This window comes from Pollachius pollachius (genome assembly GCF_949987615.1).
Source record: "Pollachius pollachius genome assembly, chromosome: 12".
NCBI classification, from domain to species: Eukaryota; Metazoa; Chordata; class Actinopteri; order Gadiformes; family Gadidae; genus Pollachius; species Pollachius pollachius.
The window spans coordinates 21,546,746-21,565,760 of NC_136945.1; the positions used below are offsets into that span (position 1 = coordinate 21,546,746).

At 48.0% G+C, this 19,015-nt stretch overlaps 1 protein-coding gene across 1 annotated transcript in view; it reads right to left on the bottom strand.

The window, feature by feature from the left end:
- Positions 1–19,015, bottom strand: part of grm7 (glutamate metabotropic receptor 7) — a gene marked incomplete at both ends in the record, with an annotated part of 188,799 nt that overhangs the window by 53,637 nt on the left and 116,147 nt on the right. Inside the window, one exon of the mRNA XM_079747220.1 lies at positions 7,877–8,077. Coding sequence (XP_079603346.1) covers positions 7,877–8,077 — 201 coding nt within the window. The remainder of the gene's footprint in view (positions 1–7,876; positions 8,078–19,015) is intronic.

The window sequence follows — 19,015 nt, forward strand, 5'->3', positions numbered from 1 at the left end:
GAGAGAGAGAGAGAGAGAGAGAGAGAGAGAGAGAGAAAGAGAGAGAGAGAGAGGGTGAGGGCCCAGCAGGAGCGCAGCAGAACATTAAACAGATAATTGGGAGAATGAGAGAAAATGCTAAAGAGAAAGACGGACAAAGGGTTAAAAGAGCTTTAGACTGAGAAAGAGAGGAGAGACAGAGTTATAGAGAGTAAGGGAGAAGGAAGGGCCTCAATCTGTTAGAAGCAGAGGGAGATACAGACAGAGGCCGAGACAAAAGTGGGAGAAAGAGAGAGAGAAAGAGAGAAAGACAGAGAAGGATGGAGGCAGAGGCAGAGCCAGTGAAAGAGACACCGATAAAGAGGGGTAGAGAGACTATCCAGGATTAAGTTTATAGCGAGGGCAAGGATACTTACTCATCCATGCAGGGATGAGATAATGAGGCGGCCACTGAGATAAATCAAGGATGTTTCTTTGTTTTGGGGATGTTTGGCAAGGTCCAACGAACACCTTTTATATTCTTTTAAACATCCCGGGCCTGAGACAGCACCCCCTTCATCACTTCGACCTCACACTGTCCTTAATGGTTTTATCTCCCACTTCCAAAGCTCTCACCCGCCCCACACTGCACTCTCTCAGGTCCTCTGTTCGCACCCTGATGCTACGCCTCTGTTGTACAGTGGCCACGGGGCAGAATGGGTGTGTGTTTACGTGCACGCCCGAGCACACATTCCCGCGAAGAACGCGCATGTGAAGTAAAATGTGAGCGCTGTTCAGTGAGTGGTCTGACGTGTGCGTGACACGTGTGTGGCAGTATTTGTGTGTACATCAGTGAGTGTGTGTTCTTGTGTTCCTCAGTGAGTGTGTTTGTCTACCTCAGTGAGTGTGTGTTCTTGTGTTCCTCAGTGAGTGTGTTTGTCTACCTCAGTGAGTGTGTGTTCTTGTGCTCATCAGTGAGTGTGTGTTTGAGTTGACCTCAGCAAATCCGTGTTCCTGCACATCGGGTGTCTGCGCGGACACGCCATGCATGGTGGAGATGTTGTGTGACAGCACGTAAAGCAATGCTTGCCCACACCACACATTGTGCAGGCGTGCATGTGTGCCTTGGCGTGGCGTGGCCGCGGGCCTGGGCGGCGTGCAGGGGGAGGAGGTCTGCGCGGTGGAGCGTGCATGCAGCGCATTAGCCCAACACAGTCCTCCCACCAGCCATGCAGTTAACCCTGGCACGCTGCCAACACAGATGAGGCAAGAGGGGTTCTCTGCAAGAGTTTAAAGACACAATGAGTTCACCTCCTCCTCTTCCTCTTCCTCCTCCTCTCCCTCCCCCTCCTCCTCTTCCACCTCCACCTCCTCCTCCTCTTCCTCTTCCTCCTCTCCACCTCCTCATCCACCTCCACCTCCTCCTCCTCTTCCTCTTCCTCCTCTCCACTTCCTCATCCACCTCCTCCTCCTCCTCCTCCTCTTCCTCTTCCTCCTCCTCCTCCACCTCCTCCTCCACTTCCTCTTCCTCCTCCACCTCCTCCTCCACTTCCTCTTCCTCCTCCACCTCCCCTCTTCCTCTTCCTCTTCCTCCTCCTTCTCCTCTTCCTCCTCCTCCTCTTTCTGCTCCTCCTTCTCCTCTTCCTCCTCCTCCTCTTCCTCTTCCTCCTCTTCCTCCTCCACCTCCTCTTCCTCCTCTTCCTCTTCCTCTTCCTCCTCTTCCTTCTCCTCCTCCTCCTCCTCCTCCTTCTCCTCCTCCTCCTCTTCCTCTTCCTCCTCCTTCTCCTCCACCTCCACCTACTCCTCCTCTTCCTCTTCCTCCTCCTCCTCCTCTTCCTCCTCCTCCTCCTCGTCTATTACAGTGGATAATGTTGCCTTTTTTCATGCTGACCTGGTGTAAATGAGTTAGTTACAGGGTGGGTTGGCCGTGCGATCGCACACTGGGCCTGCAAGAAAACCAATTAGTTGCAGCGGCGGGAGGCAGTGAGGAGGGCTGATCCTTCACCGGCGTCAGAATGGGACACAGCAGGCCTTCAGCCGGGCGGAGCAGGGGATGCTACTCACACTCCCAATGGCTGGACCCTTCTTAAAGCCTCACACTTACACACACACACACACACAAAGACACACACACTCGCACAGTCTCACTGGGGCTGTACAGGCTAACCTGTCGAGGTAGTCCGGCGCAGCTGTTTGCCGGTGTGGCTGGTGTCTCTTACATCAGCTGACAGGGACAGCGATACAAAAACGCGAAACCAAGCGGTCCCTGCGTGAGTGCCCGGGCATGGCGGCTACATTGCTAACAGGTTGATAGCAGAGCCCGATAGCAACAGGGGATCAAACAGGCTCCTATCAGCACTCCCGTAGCTTAGCGTGTATCAAGTGCTTGAAAACCTCCACTATCTTTGGGGTACCCTGTGGCTAGAGAGGAGGATTTCTTATCCTTCAACCTGTGAAGCACTGATCCGAAACCTTCTCTTGGTCCCTGTTCCCCATTTAAGTATTATTATCAAGTATAATTATTATGATTGTACTTATTATACTATTAAGTATGACTATTTTAAATGTTGTGCCTCTGATTCACCCAAATCACCCTCTGTCATGATATCAACTGAGCACTGCGTCACAACACAGTTGGTACAAGTCGGCTGCTGGTTACGGCTCATTAGGCTGTCTGCTAGTATATAAAGGACCTTTTTGTGAAACCTTTCATACCACAATTTTCCAGCACCATCCGATGTCTAGGACCCATGGGTACGCAACATACCGTGGCCCAACACGCGTAGCCGGCTCCCAATTAGAGATCCACCCCAGGGTTTGAAACCCTGCCGTGGAGTAACCCTGACAGAAAGCGGGCAGACGTGTCAGGCTACCGAGCCGATCACTAAGGTGACCTCGCCGCTAATGAGTCAGCGCCGGTTGGAGCTCTGATGAGGTGGAGGAGGCCGGGCATCGTGGGACGCCATCTTGGATGTGATCAGACATTTCACCGACCTTATTCCAAATATGTACTGGCTCGTTATTGCGTTGTAATTCTAATCGTAATTATGCGTGTACACATTTATGATAAGCGTGACAAAGTATTCCAGTCATATTAATTAACAATACTGTTTTCCTCTTACTATAAATTGTTTGCATTTCATTAATAATTACGATTTGCGTTGTAATCAACTATTTAAATGCCTTGCCCTTCCAGAAACTGCGTACACACTCTAGAGTTGACGATTCCATGTTTCATGTTTTATTACCTCATGTTATGTGAACGTTGAACTTTTACCCAAAGGAGCAACAACATTAGTATGCTAGAGACATGCTAATGCAGCTGCTCTTTAGCATCGCAGTGGGTGGTCTGTTTTTAACAAGCCTTTGAAAAAAAGTGTCTTTGACGTTCGCTGGAGAAATTTCAAGTGATTTTGATCCTAGTTTTCCACGTCAGGTCTTTAATCTTAACAACTTAGTGGAACAAATTATCGGGGCAATGGAAAATAAAATATTTTTTAAGATATTTCATTAACCGCCAAGATGTTCAACATCGGGGCACATAGCAACCGAATGAATTAGGTATTCATGTATTCACGACTCAAAGCATTATGTGAACGAAACATGAAGAACCGACTTGTATACGATCAGTGAAATTAACCCAGATAACTCTGTAAGACATGGTAAAACACAGTGAACCCTCATGGTAATATCTAATTAACTCACAGATTACACGTTTGCATCAAGTCCTATCCATAATATTAAAATAAAATCTGAAATAGGCTTCAATGTGCTCTGTCTTCTGTAGATTCTGCCTCTTTATTGTTCATTGTGGACAAACTGAGAAGCAAAAATGACATCAATGATGTCATAGAGAAAAAAAAACAAAAAAATATCCAAATGACGGGGTATCTTTGTCTGAGTCACCAATGTCACCGTGCATTAGCACACGCCAGAGCTAAGAGCTTATTTATGTTCCTCCATAGTGGTTAACTACAGTACATTCATAGAACTGTAATTATCACTGCTACAAGCCAAGTTTTTCTGCGGTGCATTGATAAAGGTTGCTTTTGATAACATGATGTTGTGCAGTTATATCCCAATAGTGGTGTTTTGGATGCTAACTTTCTCCGAAAGAGGGATAGCCTAAATTTTTGTTATCTAACAGGGAAACAAACTCAAGAGAGTCTGTGAGATATGAATGTATTTAAGAATGCACACCCACACACCAAAATCCCCCTCATCTGCAAACAGCCAATTGCTGCACTATTTTTTACACTTGGATTATAAAGTGTGTGGAACTCCATTATAATTGAGTCCTCTCTAGACACAATGGATCTCTCGGGGAAGGAGGGAGAGGGTTAAGCTTCTCGCTGTGTGAATCTGTGGAGCCTCCGTCTTGCCAGTGGTTGATAATAACGTTGAGTCCGAGAGAGGGTTAAGCTTCTAGGACGCTTATAGTTTAACGCAACCTAGTGCGCAGAGAGTTTGGGGCTCCATCCCGCCAGCGGTTGATGTTGATAACGTGTCCAAGAGAAGGGTTAAGTTACTCCGACCCTTTTTGTATAGCGCCACAGTGTGTGTTAAGATGTGTGGAGCTTCGATAAGCCAGTGGAAACCGGCTTCTGGTGTCCGCCTCTCAGACCCTTACAGTATAAAGCCAAGGTGTGTGCCGCATTTCATACACAACATCAATGATTATAACGACAGTGCATACTAAAAAATAATCATGAATGAGTCCTAGCCATGGGGATAACACAGCCCTTGCCTTTCCACAATTCTTAGCCCGAAACATATTTTGTTTGTGATGAAATAAAACCATGTTCTCTCTAGTGCTTTTTGTCCATTCTGGGCTACTGTAGAAAAATGGTGGTGCGACATGGCTGCCCCCCCTGGAAGAGGACCCTGTCCCTATATAGATGTAAACGGCTCAAACCAAGGTAACGAAAACAAAGCGATTCTTACACACTAATCAAAACATACTAATGAATATTATATTCCATTCCTGCTACGTCCGTTCCGCTAGAAGCCACTCACGTCTACAGACCTGGCCTTTTAAAGTTGATGGTTTAACTGCTCCTAACTGGCCTTGTTGACGAGCAATTCTGTTTGATCGATCACCTATTTCTTCCAAGAACAGAAAGTAGTCCAGGATCAATACTTGGGTTAATAGCTACTGTACGCTAACAGAAATAAAATGGAATTTGCTTCTGGATCAATCAATCGTTTTCTTTTCCTGGATGTCAAAATGATGCAACCCTCTGTGTCTCTGAGGAAATAAATACTTAGGAGTCATGGATTTGCTTTGGTTCAATTCATTTGATTCATAATACACCTCATAATCGTAATGATGCAGTTTATCCACAACCTAATATAGATATGTTGGTGTATGATGCTTACGGCTGCAATGTTAATAATCTGAGGGAGATAGATAGATAGATAGATAGATAGATAGATAGATAGATAGATAGATAGATAGATAGATAGATAGATAGATAGATAGATAGATAGATAGATAGATAGATAGATAGATAGATAGATAGATAGATAGATAGATAGATAGATGGGTGGGTGGGTGGATGGATGGATGGATGGATGGATGGATGGATGGATGGATGGATGGATAGATAGAGAAATGCATGTTTTCAGCTGCACCTATATAACCCATGCTGTCGTTCTCTAGGGGTTTTTAAAACCGGAACCACGCCCCACCTGATGCCTTCTGCAAACAGCTCTGTCTTCAGTTTTAAACCACGTCTGAGACTCCTTGCCACATGTTAACACCTATAATTGAGGACATTTACATTTACTTTTAGGGCACTTAGCAGACCCTTTTATCCAAAGCGACTCTTAACGGTCAATACACACATTGACACACACCGGCACACACCGACGTCATGGTAAACCATGCAAGACGACAGCCAGTTAGGGTTAAGTGTTTCGCTCAGGGACACACTGACACTCGGAGGAGGAGCCAGGGATTGAACTAGCAACCCTCCGGATACAACTCTAACCTGCTCTACCTCCTGAGCTAAGCCAACCCCCCCCCCCCCCCCCCCCTTGGATGGTGTTCAATGGTTAGTGTTTTGGTTTAGTCATTGGTTGAAATGAATCGTTCATCTGAACTCCCAGTTCAGCTTTGGAGGAAAGAGCCTGACATAATTCAGTAGGCAGCAGGTAGGGTTAAGGACGTCTTGCTCAAGGGCGCCTGGGCAGAACAAAGACATTAGGGATTCAATCCTAGTACTCTACAGCTGGGACACACACACTCTGACCACTAGCCTTTCCTCTCAGTCAAGCCTGACATCTGGCACGGAGGGTGAATGTTATAATCAGTACATCTGGGTCCTCTGAGAGAGAATCTGAGAGTTAGTTAGGCTGACCGGACATCCTCGTTTACCGGTGCCACTACTCGTTTGCGGCATCCTTTCCCCGGCTGAGGTTGTCCCGGGAAATGTCCATGTTTAATTTATTTAGATATACAAAATAGATTTTTAAATGGCAAAAAGGTTCCTGCCGGCTCATGAATATTAATTTTTTAGATGGTTGGTGATAAGTCTTGTGTCCCCCAGATAGGCTGTGGCCCTCACTACGCTATCGACTTTTACACCTCATCCAGGCATGACCGGCATGTCATAGACGATCTATCAATGCAATCAATACAAAACAATGTCCTTTTAGAGTAGCCTACTTTGTCTTGTTTCATGCTGTGTTAACAAAGCTTAAAACACATCATTCTTTTCATCCATTGGGCATGTACCGCCAAATGGCTTACTGCAGGACTACATTCATCATGATAACAAGAGAGAAGTTGTACAACTGTCAATTTTTTTCATTTCAGAAAATAATAACATCTGATATATCCTTATGTTATATGAACCGCCAACTACAAATGAACTACAAATGAACTACAATGTCCTTTTCAAGACAGACACGCAGGTGTAATCACATGGACGTATTTAGCCCTCATAACTCCTACATGTTGCAGGTGCTTGCATCAGGTTCTACACATGCAGTACTTTGCATCATCACCGTACACATTTCAAACGAGACAGAGTGACTTAGGAATGGTTATAATCACACTTTGTTTCAGTTTGATCTCCTCCCCCTCAAATGTTCAAACGTCCCCTCCAAAGTCTACCGGCACACGGTGGATGACACATGCAAGACAGGGCTAGGTATTGAATCTCATCTTGCAAGTCTCGAATTTAAATGACGCTTATTAGATGAACTGCCGACGCCTGTCTCTGCTCTTTGAAAGATAAGGCACGATCCACTTGCTGATTACGTATCGGGGATAAGACGGTGATGTCAGTGGGTTGTAATGAATAGATTTGATACAACCGAAGAGTGATCTTTCCGGTCGTTACACAAGTGCTGCAAAGTGTGAGCTTTTAACCCCCCCCCCCCACTAAGTGGGCAGAGGGCAGCTGCAGTTCAGCCCCCGAAGATCAAGGTCCCTGGCAGGGGTTCCAACCTACGCATTACGCATGTGTGTGGGAGGAAACCCACGTGAACAAATTCCTCACAGTAAGGTCCTTGATGGGATTGAACTCATGACCTTCTTGCTGTTAGGCATCGGTGCTGACCAATAGGCTACAGAAGAGACTAGTTAAAATAGGGGCTTTTATACATATTTAATTATCTCGTATCCTCTACAAACCGAAAGGAGCTAATTAGCTTAGTCTTTTTTTTAAATCATGCGATAATGGTGGGGTCGGATCCTTCGCACAAGGATGCCAAGAGGTACAGTGTACTGTTGACATCGGCGATCAAACCAACAACCTCCCTGCTGGGAATCAAACACCCCAACCACTAGCCATCTTTGTCCAATAACATACATCAGCGTTCATTAACACAAACACATAATTGAGATGTATCTGAAAAGCGATGCCTTCGAGTCATGACAACCAGCGCCACCAGACGGTCGCCAGCTCACCGTTGAAGCCCACGCTGCGGATGTACTTGAGCAGCTTCTTGCCCCCGGCCAGGTCCATGTCGGGGCAGATGCCCGAGAGCTCCGGGCACAGGTCTCTCTGCATGTTGTGGAGGGCGTGGGCCATGGCGTACACCGCGTCGATCACAAACTGCACCTTGCCCTCCTGCTCGTACTTGGAGTCGATGCCGATACGTTCCTGGCCTGCGAGAGAGGGAGAGAGGGAGGGAGGGAGAGAGAGATAGAGTTATTATGAGGGTTGGGTGGGATAGAGAGTGAGAGAGTCGATGCGGTGTCTGGGGGAGAGGGAGAGAGAAAGAGGGGGTGGAGAGAGAGAGAGAGAGAGAGAGAGAGAGAGAGAGAGAGAGGGAGAGAGAGGAAGATAGCAAGAGAGAAAGAGAGCGAGAGGGAGAGGGGGGGAAAGAGGTAGAGCGAGAGAGAGGGAGAGAGCAAGAAAGGAGGAGAGATAGAGTGTGAGAGAGCAAGCGAGAGAGAGAGGGGGAGAGAGAGGGAGAGATAGAGACACAGGAAAGAGCGAAAGAGGGAGACGGCGAGAGGGAGAGATTCAACAAGAGGGTTGGGCGACATAAAGTCAGAGAGAGATAGAGTAAACAATTGGGGAGGAGGAGGAGAGAGTGAGACATGAGTGATTCATCTGACCTTGACTTCAGGTGTAAGAAAGCAGGCTGAGGCTGGATTTGTCCATGCCTTGCAATGTCTTAACCTTGGCCCTTTGTTTACCTGTATTGATGAGGATTAGCTGAATCTATGAGGAGATAAACCTGTGAACTCCAGCCTGAACTTGAAGAAGCCTAAAGGAGCAGAAAATCGCAAACTAAAAAGACCTTTGCCATGGGCGACTAGTGGCTGAGACGACTCTCTGAAGACGAGGGAATAGCCGTATCACAGTGGGGTGTACGTTTTAATGCGGTTTTGCGCATACTTGACAAGAGACCAGATAGCAGCACAAATGACCAAACAGGACGACACTCGCCCATGACTTGCACATATGCAATACTAGCAACACTGCACGACCAGGGCCAGAGAGAGCCTTATCGGCCTGAGATGGGCCAAGGTTTTCCTTGGTTTGCCGTGAGCATATTTCAGCCGTCAGCGGGGTCCGGAGCATGCTGTGGGTCTTTGCAGAGGCATGCTGGGACAGCAGCAGTGATGGAGGGGCTGCCAAGAGGCTGAAAGTAGCTTAACAAGGAGACAGGCTCTGACCTCTGTGTCACCCTGAAACCTGTAGGGTGGGAGCGGGAGGTAGATGAGGGGGAGGAGGAGGAAGAGGAGGGGGAGGAGGAGGGGGATGAGGAGGAGGAGGAGGGGGAGGGGGAGGAGGAAGAGGAGGGGGAGGATAGGAGAAGGAGGAGGAGAAGGAGGGGGAGAAAAAGAGGGAGTGGGAGGAGGTGGTGGAAGAGACGGAGGTGGAGGAGGAGGAGGCGGAGGAGGAGGAGGAGGTGGAGGAGGAGGAGGAGGAGGAGGAGGAGGAGGGGGAGGATAGGAGAAGGAGGAGGAGAAGGAGGGGGAGAAAAAGAGGGAGTGGGAGGAGGTGGTGGAGGAGGAGGGGGAGGGGGAGGAGGAAGAGGAGGTGGAGGATAGGAGAAGGAGGGGGAGAAAAAGAGGGAGTGGGAGGAGGTGGTGGAGGAGATGGAGGTGGAGGAGGAGGAGGAGGATGAGAAGGGCGAAGATAGGAGTGGGGGATAGGAGGGGGTGAAGGGAGAGGAGGGGAAGGAGGGTTCCACATAATGTCACGTACCTGGCAACCTGCCATCTTGGTACTTCTTTCACCATTATATTTGTTTAGTAATTCTAAAATTGTACTAATTCCAGTACGAAGACGGCGGCCTGGCATGTGCTTTAGGATCGTCAGATCACATGACTGAACCCTGCCTATAGGAGGACGAGGACCAAACCTTCCTGAACACCACAGACACAACCGCTTCTATACCCCTACTTCGCACCTTGGCAGATCCAACCTGAGGATTCAGACATGTCCCCTAAGACCCTCCCCCCCCCCAGCTGCACCTGTGAACCCTCTGGAAATCCAATAGCAGGTGTAACGGGAGGCTTAACACCGGGGGTCGCCAGCAAACAAGAAGGCGGCCCACACACCGACGGAACAACAACCGGCCCATTAACGCCCCCTGTATCCGCTCGGTCAACACGCGCCTTGTCGCTAGCCGGTGGCGGGCGATAGCGGTTGGTATTCCCACTGATCTATGTCCCTGTAAAAGAGCGGCCGAGGTTTGTGTTTACCCAGATAACTGGGTCCAGTATCTAATATCGATGAATGATGCGGTGGCTAAGGCCTGGTCCTGCTGTGTTGTCTCCCTGTGGCCTCCCACCGCAGCCCAGAGCCACGTAACAGCATCATAATGTCATTATGGCGGCGGCATTGCTATCACACCGGGTTATGATATTGAATTATATTCCCATTTGTAGCGCTGCACTTATATGGGGGCTGAGAAATTGGAGGGGAGGTGCTATGGCTATAGGCTTATCGGGACACTTTAATAACCACCTTAGGCCCAGCTGGGGACCCGTACCAACCTCGCTCACCCGGCCGCTATAAAATCCACCCCCCGCCCTGGCGCCGTGGAAAACTGGACTCCAGCCGTGATATACCGGCATTATACAGTGTGCATGCAATTCTGCTTTTATACCTGTATGAGGAGTGTGTACATAATATACATTTGTGGGGATTTATGCAGCGAGGAGATATGTAATGTGATATTTAGACAAAGGAGAGAACATGCACTTTGTCGGCCCAGTGGCCTAATGGATAAGGCATCAGCCTCCGAAGCTGGGGATTGCGGGTTCGAGTCCCGCCTGGGTCGAACGATCACAAATTGATTTTAGCGAGATAGCAATCAAAAGAGATCTATGATGGGAATGGCACCAAAATCTCATCGGCGTACTAGAATCAGTCATTTCAAGAATTATGTGTCAAGTGTGTCAACAGACAGATGGGTGTGATGTGCGCTACTCAGGGTCAAAGGGTTAATACTGTGAATATCGGTGTGGATTATCTGCGGAGGATCTATCTATGTAATAGGAATATCACTGGAGACCTGGAACCATGGACCGGAACACCTCTGCTGATAACTTAGCCGGCTCTGGAGCGGTCAATATAACAGCTAAACCGGAACCCACTCCATGACGGAACCGCCAACATCTCAACAATCCAGATGTCCCTCCTGGATCAACGAAACCAACGCAGTCTCACTCTGAGGTCATCAAAAATCAAGGCTTGTTCAGGTTTTTTTTGCGTTAACTGCTGGTAAGGGTGTCCCCCTTACCCTTACCCTAACCCTTCATTCAACGTTTTTTTCAAATGTAATCCCTCCGCGACAGATTAATTACTTTTTTAAATAATTGACAGCGTGTCCACGTTTGTGGTATTAAGATAGATTTAGGAAAAGTGAAAGGACAGAGAGAGAGAGACAGAGAGCGAGGGAAAGCGAGGGAAATACAGAATAGATGTAGAGAGAGAGAAAGACTATAGGGAGATAGAGATAGAGACGGAAGGGAAGAGACAGAGGTAGACAGAGATGGAGAGAAAGGAGAAGAAGGGGAGACATACAGGCCGAGCAAGACAGAGCGTGAGACAGACAGACAAACAAACAGAGAGAGGTAGAGACAGACAGAGAGACAGGTAGAGTCAGAGAGCGAGGGGAGATAGGGGAAGCATGGGGATCTTTGATACACTCCGGCGAACACGCTTTGCTTGCTGATTCTAACTGCCTTTCACACTGTTTTATTTGTCCATGGTCTGTCTGTGATGGGGTGACTTCATCATGAGGGACGGGGACGGGGATGGGAACGGGGGGGTTTGAAGCTTTTCAACCGAATTCGGAAAGATTCTCCCATCTCTTAGTTTGACAAACCAAGCAATCAGTCACGGTGTAAATAAGGATATGCCTGCTGGCGTGCTGGTGTTATGTCATATCTTTCCCCAGCATGTCTTATAAACCTCAGCGACCCTCGTCCCTGAACCTTTTGAGTGTGATGGGTGTCTGTAATGGCTCGTGTTGTACGTCGCAGAGAGAGGGAAGGGGGATGTGTAACAACAGCAGCCCAGCTCGAGAGCAGGGAGTCTGGGCAGAGCGCATCCCGAGTGGTGCCAAGATGAGGTTCAATTGGATATTAAATTAGGTCAAATGAGAGAAAAATCGGACTGTGTGTGTGTGTGTGTTTGTGTGTAAGTGCTTTTGTGTGTCTGTGAGGGTACGTGTTCTTTATATCTGTGTGGGCGTATGTGTTTATATGTGCTTACGTGTTTATGATGTGCGTGCACGTGTGGTGTGTGCGCGTGGGTGTGCGTGGGTGTGTTTGTGTAAGTGCTTTTGTGTGTCTGTGAATGTACGTGTTCTTTATTTCTCTGTGTGCCTATGTGTGCATATGTGTTGATGTGTACTGATGTGCGTGTACCTGTAGTGTGTGTGTGTGTGTGTGTGTGTGCGTGTGTGGGTCTATGTATATGTGTGGGTTGTGTACACATGCTGGGTGCAGAACATATATATAGTGCGTGTACACGCGCGTTGCTGTGCGTTTCCACGCCGTGCGTGTGTACCGCATGTGTCCGCCCACACAAACACCCAGAGCTATAATCCATTATGCATGAGGGCTGAAACAAAAGTGCTGCTTTTCTTTTTACATTTTAAAACGTTTCTTTTTCACATTTTAAATTTGGCTGCGGTGTAGACGGTGCGTTCACACGGAGCGTTGTGCTGCCCCGGAGAAGTCGTTGTACCTGCGCCAAGTGGGAACCATGGAAGGCCCCTCAGAACACCGCCACTGGGCCCACCACATCGACGCTGATGGTTTGGATAATTGAGCTGCTCTCTTATCGAGGAACAAGGCCGATGATTGAAAACATCTCTGTCAGCGACCAGCGGGTGGAGGCTGTTTTCGATGACGGAGAAACAAAACATGTGTTTTTTCGTTTACATTTCCCTGATTTGAAATCGTAATTACAATCAGTGAGCGAAAAGATAAAATAAGGCTTGTCATCGGATGAAAACAAAAACCGAACATGCAGATGTAATTTTCGTAATTCCAAGTCATCATTTTTGTTTTGTTTGACGGCGAAAATGGTAACACGCAATTACAACATAAAACATTGTCGCGCAATCCACTTAATGCAAATATGTGAAGATTTAAAGAATTTCAGACAAGGTCAAACTGACTAGACTGCCACAGCTGTTGTCACATTAAATACAACTTTTATTTAAAGTTGTACCTTTTCATAAAACGCACCAATGGACAATGGCCCTGGGTTTTTTTTTGCGACACAAATGCGACTGACAAACAAACACACAAACCTGGAAGCGCATTGCGTTTGTTATTCTCTTCATCTGCCTTGAGTATGCTGTCTGCTGAATAAATAACATGGGAAAGAAATTAATGGAGGAGGCAATTTGGCGGAGGATGAGTACAACACCGAGCGAGGACATGCTATCAATGCAGCTCCCGAATAATCTCATTATGGAGAAGAGCGGCATCCGCAGCTAGCCAAGCAGCTAATAGCAAGACAGAGGCTGTTAGCGCTACAAATCAAGGTACCAACAGGGACCTCAAACTGTCAAGCGCTCGTTTCAGTCCTCATTCTTCCAGTAATGCATTTCAGAACAATGCAGTTGTCGCTCCTTTCCGCCTTTCCTCTCCTCTCCCGACGTTGAGGGATCGCTGCTCTCCGTCGCCCCAGCTGAGGTGTTCCAGATATGCTGTTTAGCTCGCTGTCAACACGGCAACCCGGATCACGAGAGGATGTATGTTTACCCCCGAGCGCGTGGGCTGGCCGCACCGCCGCCAACAGATAAAAATACATCAGAATCAAGCGGGCGAAGATACAAATACGGCATGTGCCAAGAGGAGAAAGGCCCTTGAAGAGCGGTGAAGATACAAGTTATTCACTCTGAGGAGATGGGCTACGGGCTACTAGTGTACGTACGCCACTGGACACCATATGGAATCTGGGGGGGGGGGGAATTAAACTTCCCAGCAATTGGCAGGTGTTTAGGAGGTATGTGGTACTTATGGTGGAAGGGGAATATGGTTCTGGAGCTGGTAATGTGCACATGTGGCTGATACACACGCACGCACACACATGCTCACACACGCACGCACACACGCAAGCACACAAACACAAACACGCACACCGGAAAACATGCACACACACACACACACACACAAACACATCCACAGCCAGCAACAGACACACACAAACAAACATACCCACAAACATACCCACAGCCACACACATACACACACACACACACACACACACACACACAGACACACACACACACACACAAGGGGTCAGATGGGGCAGAGAAATATCTTGCTTGAGGTGTCTGATCTAGATGGATGATGAAACCCATCACCTTATGAACCTCGAGGCTGTCCTGACCCAATGTCCAACCCAATCCTCCAAACACTTTATGTTTGGTTCTGTTCAATTCTTCAGCAGACGCTTGAATCTAAAAATCTGACAGTGGATTCAGCTCCATTAACGGGCAGGAAGGGGTTGGGGCATCTCGCTCTAAGAAGACTATAGCTTAGACCGCAGACATCGGGGATCAAACACGCTACCTACCGTCTGGGAGTTAAACCTCCCATTGCAATATCCTGAATCTCAACGCATGCAGACCAAGCAATTACAACCAGCCATGATTGAAACCATCACGATTTTCAACAACCTCTTATCCAAACCGTAACAATTTAAAATGAAACAGACTCCACAACGGGGGAATTGGAAGCAGATGCTGTTTTGGTTAACAACTGGCATTTGGCAGTGTTGGGCCATGAATATGTACACATATATACACAGTATAAATATATATGTATATATATATATATATATATATATATCATATATATATATATATATATATTTTGTTAATAGCACCATTGCCATCTGGCTAAAGAGCCCCCCTCCCCTCAACTTGCTTACGCTGGAGTTATTTAAACGCTAGGCTGGCTAAACTGTGAGAGCAGAATTCTGCTCTCTGTGAAGCCTTCAGCTAGCGTTTAGGGGGGCTTTTATGCAGGCTAACTGTCACGGTGTGCACCGTTCACGTCGGTGATGGCCTGTTCCCTCCTGAGGAACCGGAGCCACGGTCCCAGGCATCTCGCCATTTTGCTGCTTGTGGAAGTTGAATCAACAAATGAAAGTTATCTCAACAGCAGGCATGTCTCTCTCTCTCTCTCTCTCTCTCTCTCTCTCTCTCTCTCTCTCTCTCTCTCTCTCTCTCTATCTCTCTCTTCGTCTCTCTGTCTCTCTCTTCATCTCTCTGTCACTCTCTCTCTCTCTCCCTCTCTCTCTCCCACTCTCTTCTAGTCTCTCTCTTTCTCCCTCTCTCTTTCTCTCTCTCTCTCTCTCTCTCTCTCTCTCTCTCTTCTAGTCTCTCTCTCTCTCTCTTCCCTTCATGTGTTTGCCCCACCCCCTCTGCCTTTCCCTTTCTGTTACAAACTACTACTTCTGAGACGTACCAAGATACACACACACCACACACACACACACATACACACACACACACACACACACCGAGACTCATTCATCCATATGAACACGGACTAAAATGCAAGCGAACACACACACATACAGATACAGACACACACAGACACACAGAATGAGACACACCCATCCGCAAACATGTAGATGGACACACACACACAAACACACAATCGCATACACATAGTGATGGAGACACACACACACACACACACACACAAACACAAACATGAACTCCCACACAGAAAAACACACACAGACACATACAGACGGAGACACACACACACACACACACACCAACACCCCTGCTTGTGATGGCATTATGCTAGCAGCAGGTCCTCTTGACTCTCTCCGCTCAGCCTGGCTCGGTGCTGACCGCAGGGCTCCAGCCCCTCGTCTGTTCCCGTCTAACGGCCGTCTGCACGAGGCACGGGGAGCGGCCGTCAAGCTATTCGATGGTGCCTCATCGGAGACCCGTCCAGCGATTGTTGCTGTTAAACACCCAGAGGGAGGAAGGCTCCGGACATTTACTAACTGTATGAATAAGAATATCCTCCACTTTGAGTGTTGCGAATAATGTGTTGGAGCCGTTGTCTGGGGTGCACAGACCTCCCATTGCCCCCAGAGACCCCCCAGACCTTTAGTCCTCCACACACCTACCGCTCTGGTCCATGGCAGTAACAGTAGCAATGGTAGCAATACCGTAGTATTAGCAGTAAGACTCAGTGTAGATGTCTAGTTCATTCTTACGATTGTTAGCTACTCCTTCAACCAGCTTCAAACTCCTGAAAACAATCAATATGATAAACTGCACCTTCATAGACAATCTATTGTTTACTCTTCCTGTAGTCGAACTCACAGGCTGTTTAGTGTCTTTTCCTCCCTGCCACCCCAGGCAGTCTCTATAGCTACTAAATAGGTTAGTAACACACTCAACCGTCTCACCGATGTGTCCATAACGTTGTTGTGATTATTGTTCTTTACATTATTTACTTTCCGACTCTTCCCCAGGCACAAACAAATTGAGGAGCGGAGCTGAGGGATTAATACCAACGAGCACGTCTTAACCAGCAGCTGTTCTCCTGTCACCCCCTCAGCCTCAAGTGTCCTCCTTTCCTCCTCCTCTCTCCTCCCCTCTCCTCCCCTCTCCTCCCCTCTCCTCCTCCCCTTCTCCTCCTCTCTCCTCCCCTCTCCTCCTCTCTCCTCCTCCTCTCCTCTCTCCTCCTCCTCTCTCCTCCTCCTCTCCTCCTCCTCTCTTCCTCTCTCTCTGCCCCTCTCCTCCTCTCCTCCTCTCTCTCTGCCCCTCTCCTCCTCTCCTCCTCTCTCTCTGCCCCTCTCCTCCTCTCTCCTTCTCCCCTCTTCCCCTCCTCCTCCTCTCTCCTCCCCTCTTCCCCTCCTCCTCCTCTCTCCTCCTCCTCTCCTCCTCTCTCCTCCTCTCCTCCTCTCCCCCTCCTCCTCTCTCCTCCTCTCCTCTCCCCTCCTCCTCTCCTCTCTCCTCCTCCTCTCTCCTCCTCTCTCCTCCTCTCTCCTCCTCTCTCCTCCTCCGTGGGGGTCCGCAGTGTGCTGAGAACAGCTCCATGGAGCTGTTCTCTGTCAAAGTCTGAGCAGCGCTACACAGATTATAACCACAAGTACCCACTTTGTTAAGAGCAAAACATGAAGTAACGTCCAGTCATTAGATGTGTTACCAGACCATGGAATATATATATATATAAATATAATTTCACTTTTATCCCCTTAAAAGGATATTATTTAACAGGATAAAAGTGTAATATTAATACAACCTATTATCCTTTCCAATAAATCCTATTGCTGCTACATATGTCACAAATCCCCAGCAGCTAATGTGAAACCCACTGTTGTTTTCACAATTACACAAGCATCGTGTGAACGTGTACAATGTTTTCCGTCACAGTGAGCCATTCGAGAGAGAACAGTGAGGACACACATGAAACGCAGTCAATGGCTCTAATTGCTAGATGGAGAGGAGAAGGGGTGGCTGCCAGCTCCTGCTAATTGAGTGGTGTGTGGTCGTGCCAGAGATACTGCTTGAATGCTGCAGATTTACTCAATAGAGAGTTCTTTACTGTGGTCTGTTGGCAACGAAACCTGGCATCGGCAGCCGCTATTGACCTGGGCTGGGCCTGTTGACTAGGAGCTAAGGATCGAGAACGTTGGAATGTCATAACTCACTATAGCGGCGATGCTACTGGCGTTCATGATCATTTACTGTTATGCGGTCATTTAGCAGACGCCTTTATCACGAGTGAGCTACGGTTGATTCCTTTTTGATAGCCCACATGCCTTTAAAGAGCAGGTAGGTTAGGGTTCCCGACCAAAGGATGCCAAAGGGTTTGCTGTAGAAATCGGGGTTCAAACCCAGAACCTTTCCTCTGAACAATCTATCCTCCCTTTATTAATAATGCTACTAATGTGTATATAACTACTACTACAATGACTACAAATATAAATATTGAGATCGTAAAGGTGCTACTAGAATGGTAAACTCTATAAAGGAAAACTGAATCAGTTATTGATTTAAATATATATATTTATCTTAGTAGATAAATATTAAAGTAGTAAAGCCTCCAACATTCAAAGAATCCTCAGCATCACCTGGAGAATCAATTATGCATATTTCCCGAGTTCGATTCCCGAAGCGATACTAAAAGATTTAATCCCCAGAAATTATGTTTCAATGACATTTGGAGACGATGTTCTGAGGCAGACAAGCCAACCGTACAGGAAGTCACAATTTAGAATATTGTTTTAAACATCCAGGGACGTGTGCCTCACCCTGACGATGACGTTCGAACCCCAGAGATTAAAGATTACCAAGCCACTCTCTCTGCACTCTGTGCCAAGTACAACACACCTTTAGGGGGATCCAGGTTTGATTCCAACCTGCACTGCTAAGTCTTTCCCGAAAATATGACTTTTTCTGCGACGACTACAAATCACGAGCTGTCTCTTGCCACTGCTTTCAGCTTTTTAATCAATGTTCTTCGCTTCTCCATCAGGATCCGTGTGTGACTGGATACGGCTGTAACCATAAAGCATCCCTCTCTCTCTATCTCTCTTGGTCTCTCTTGGTCTCTCTCTCTCTCTCTCTCCCTCTCTCTCTCCCTCTCCCTCTCTCTCTCCCTCCCTCCCTCTCTCTCCCTCCCTTCCTCTCTCTCCCACTCACCCACGGGGGACAAGGAAGTGTGCTGCGGTGTCTGGCCAGATTAGTGTGTGTGTGTGTGTGTGTGTGTGTGTGTGTGTGTGTGTGTGTGTGTGAGGGTTGGAGACGGTGTGTTGGTGTCGTCAGTGTGTTCCCCGTGCGTCGCCCGGACACCGCTGCCAGCGGCTGCTGTGTCGCGGCGGGAGGCGCGTCACTCAACTCGAGCCGCGGCAGAAGGCTCAAGCCGCCTTTGCTATGTTCCCTTACGTTGTGAGCGGGGAGGGGGAGAACCTCCGCAGGGCAGAGAGAGAGAGAACCCTGCCTTCTCTCTGACAGGGTGGTGAAGTCCTGCAAGGCACAGAGAGAGAGAGAACCCTGCCTTCTCTCTGGCAGGGTGGTGAAGTCCTGCAAGGCACAGAGAAACAGAGAACCCTGCCTTCTCTCCAGTGGGGAGAAGTTC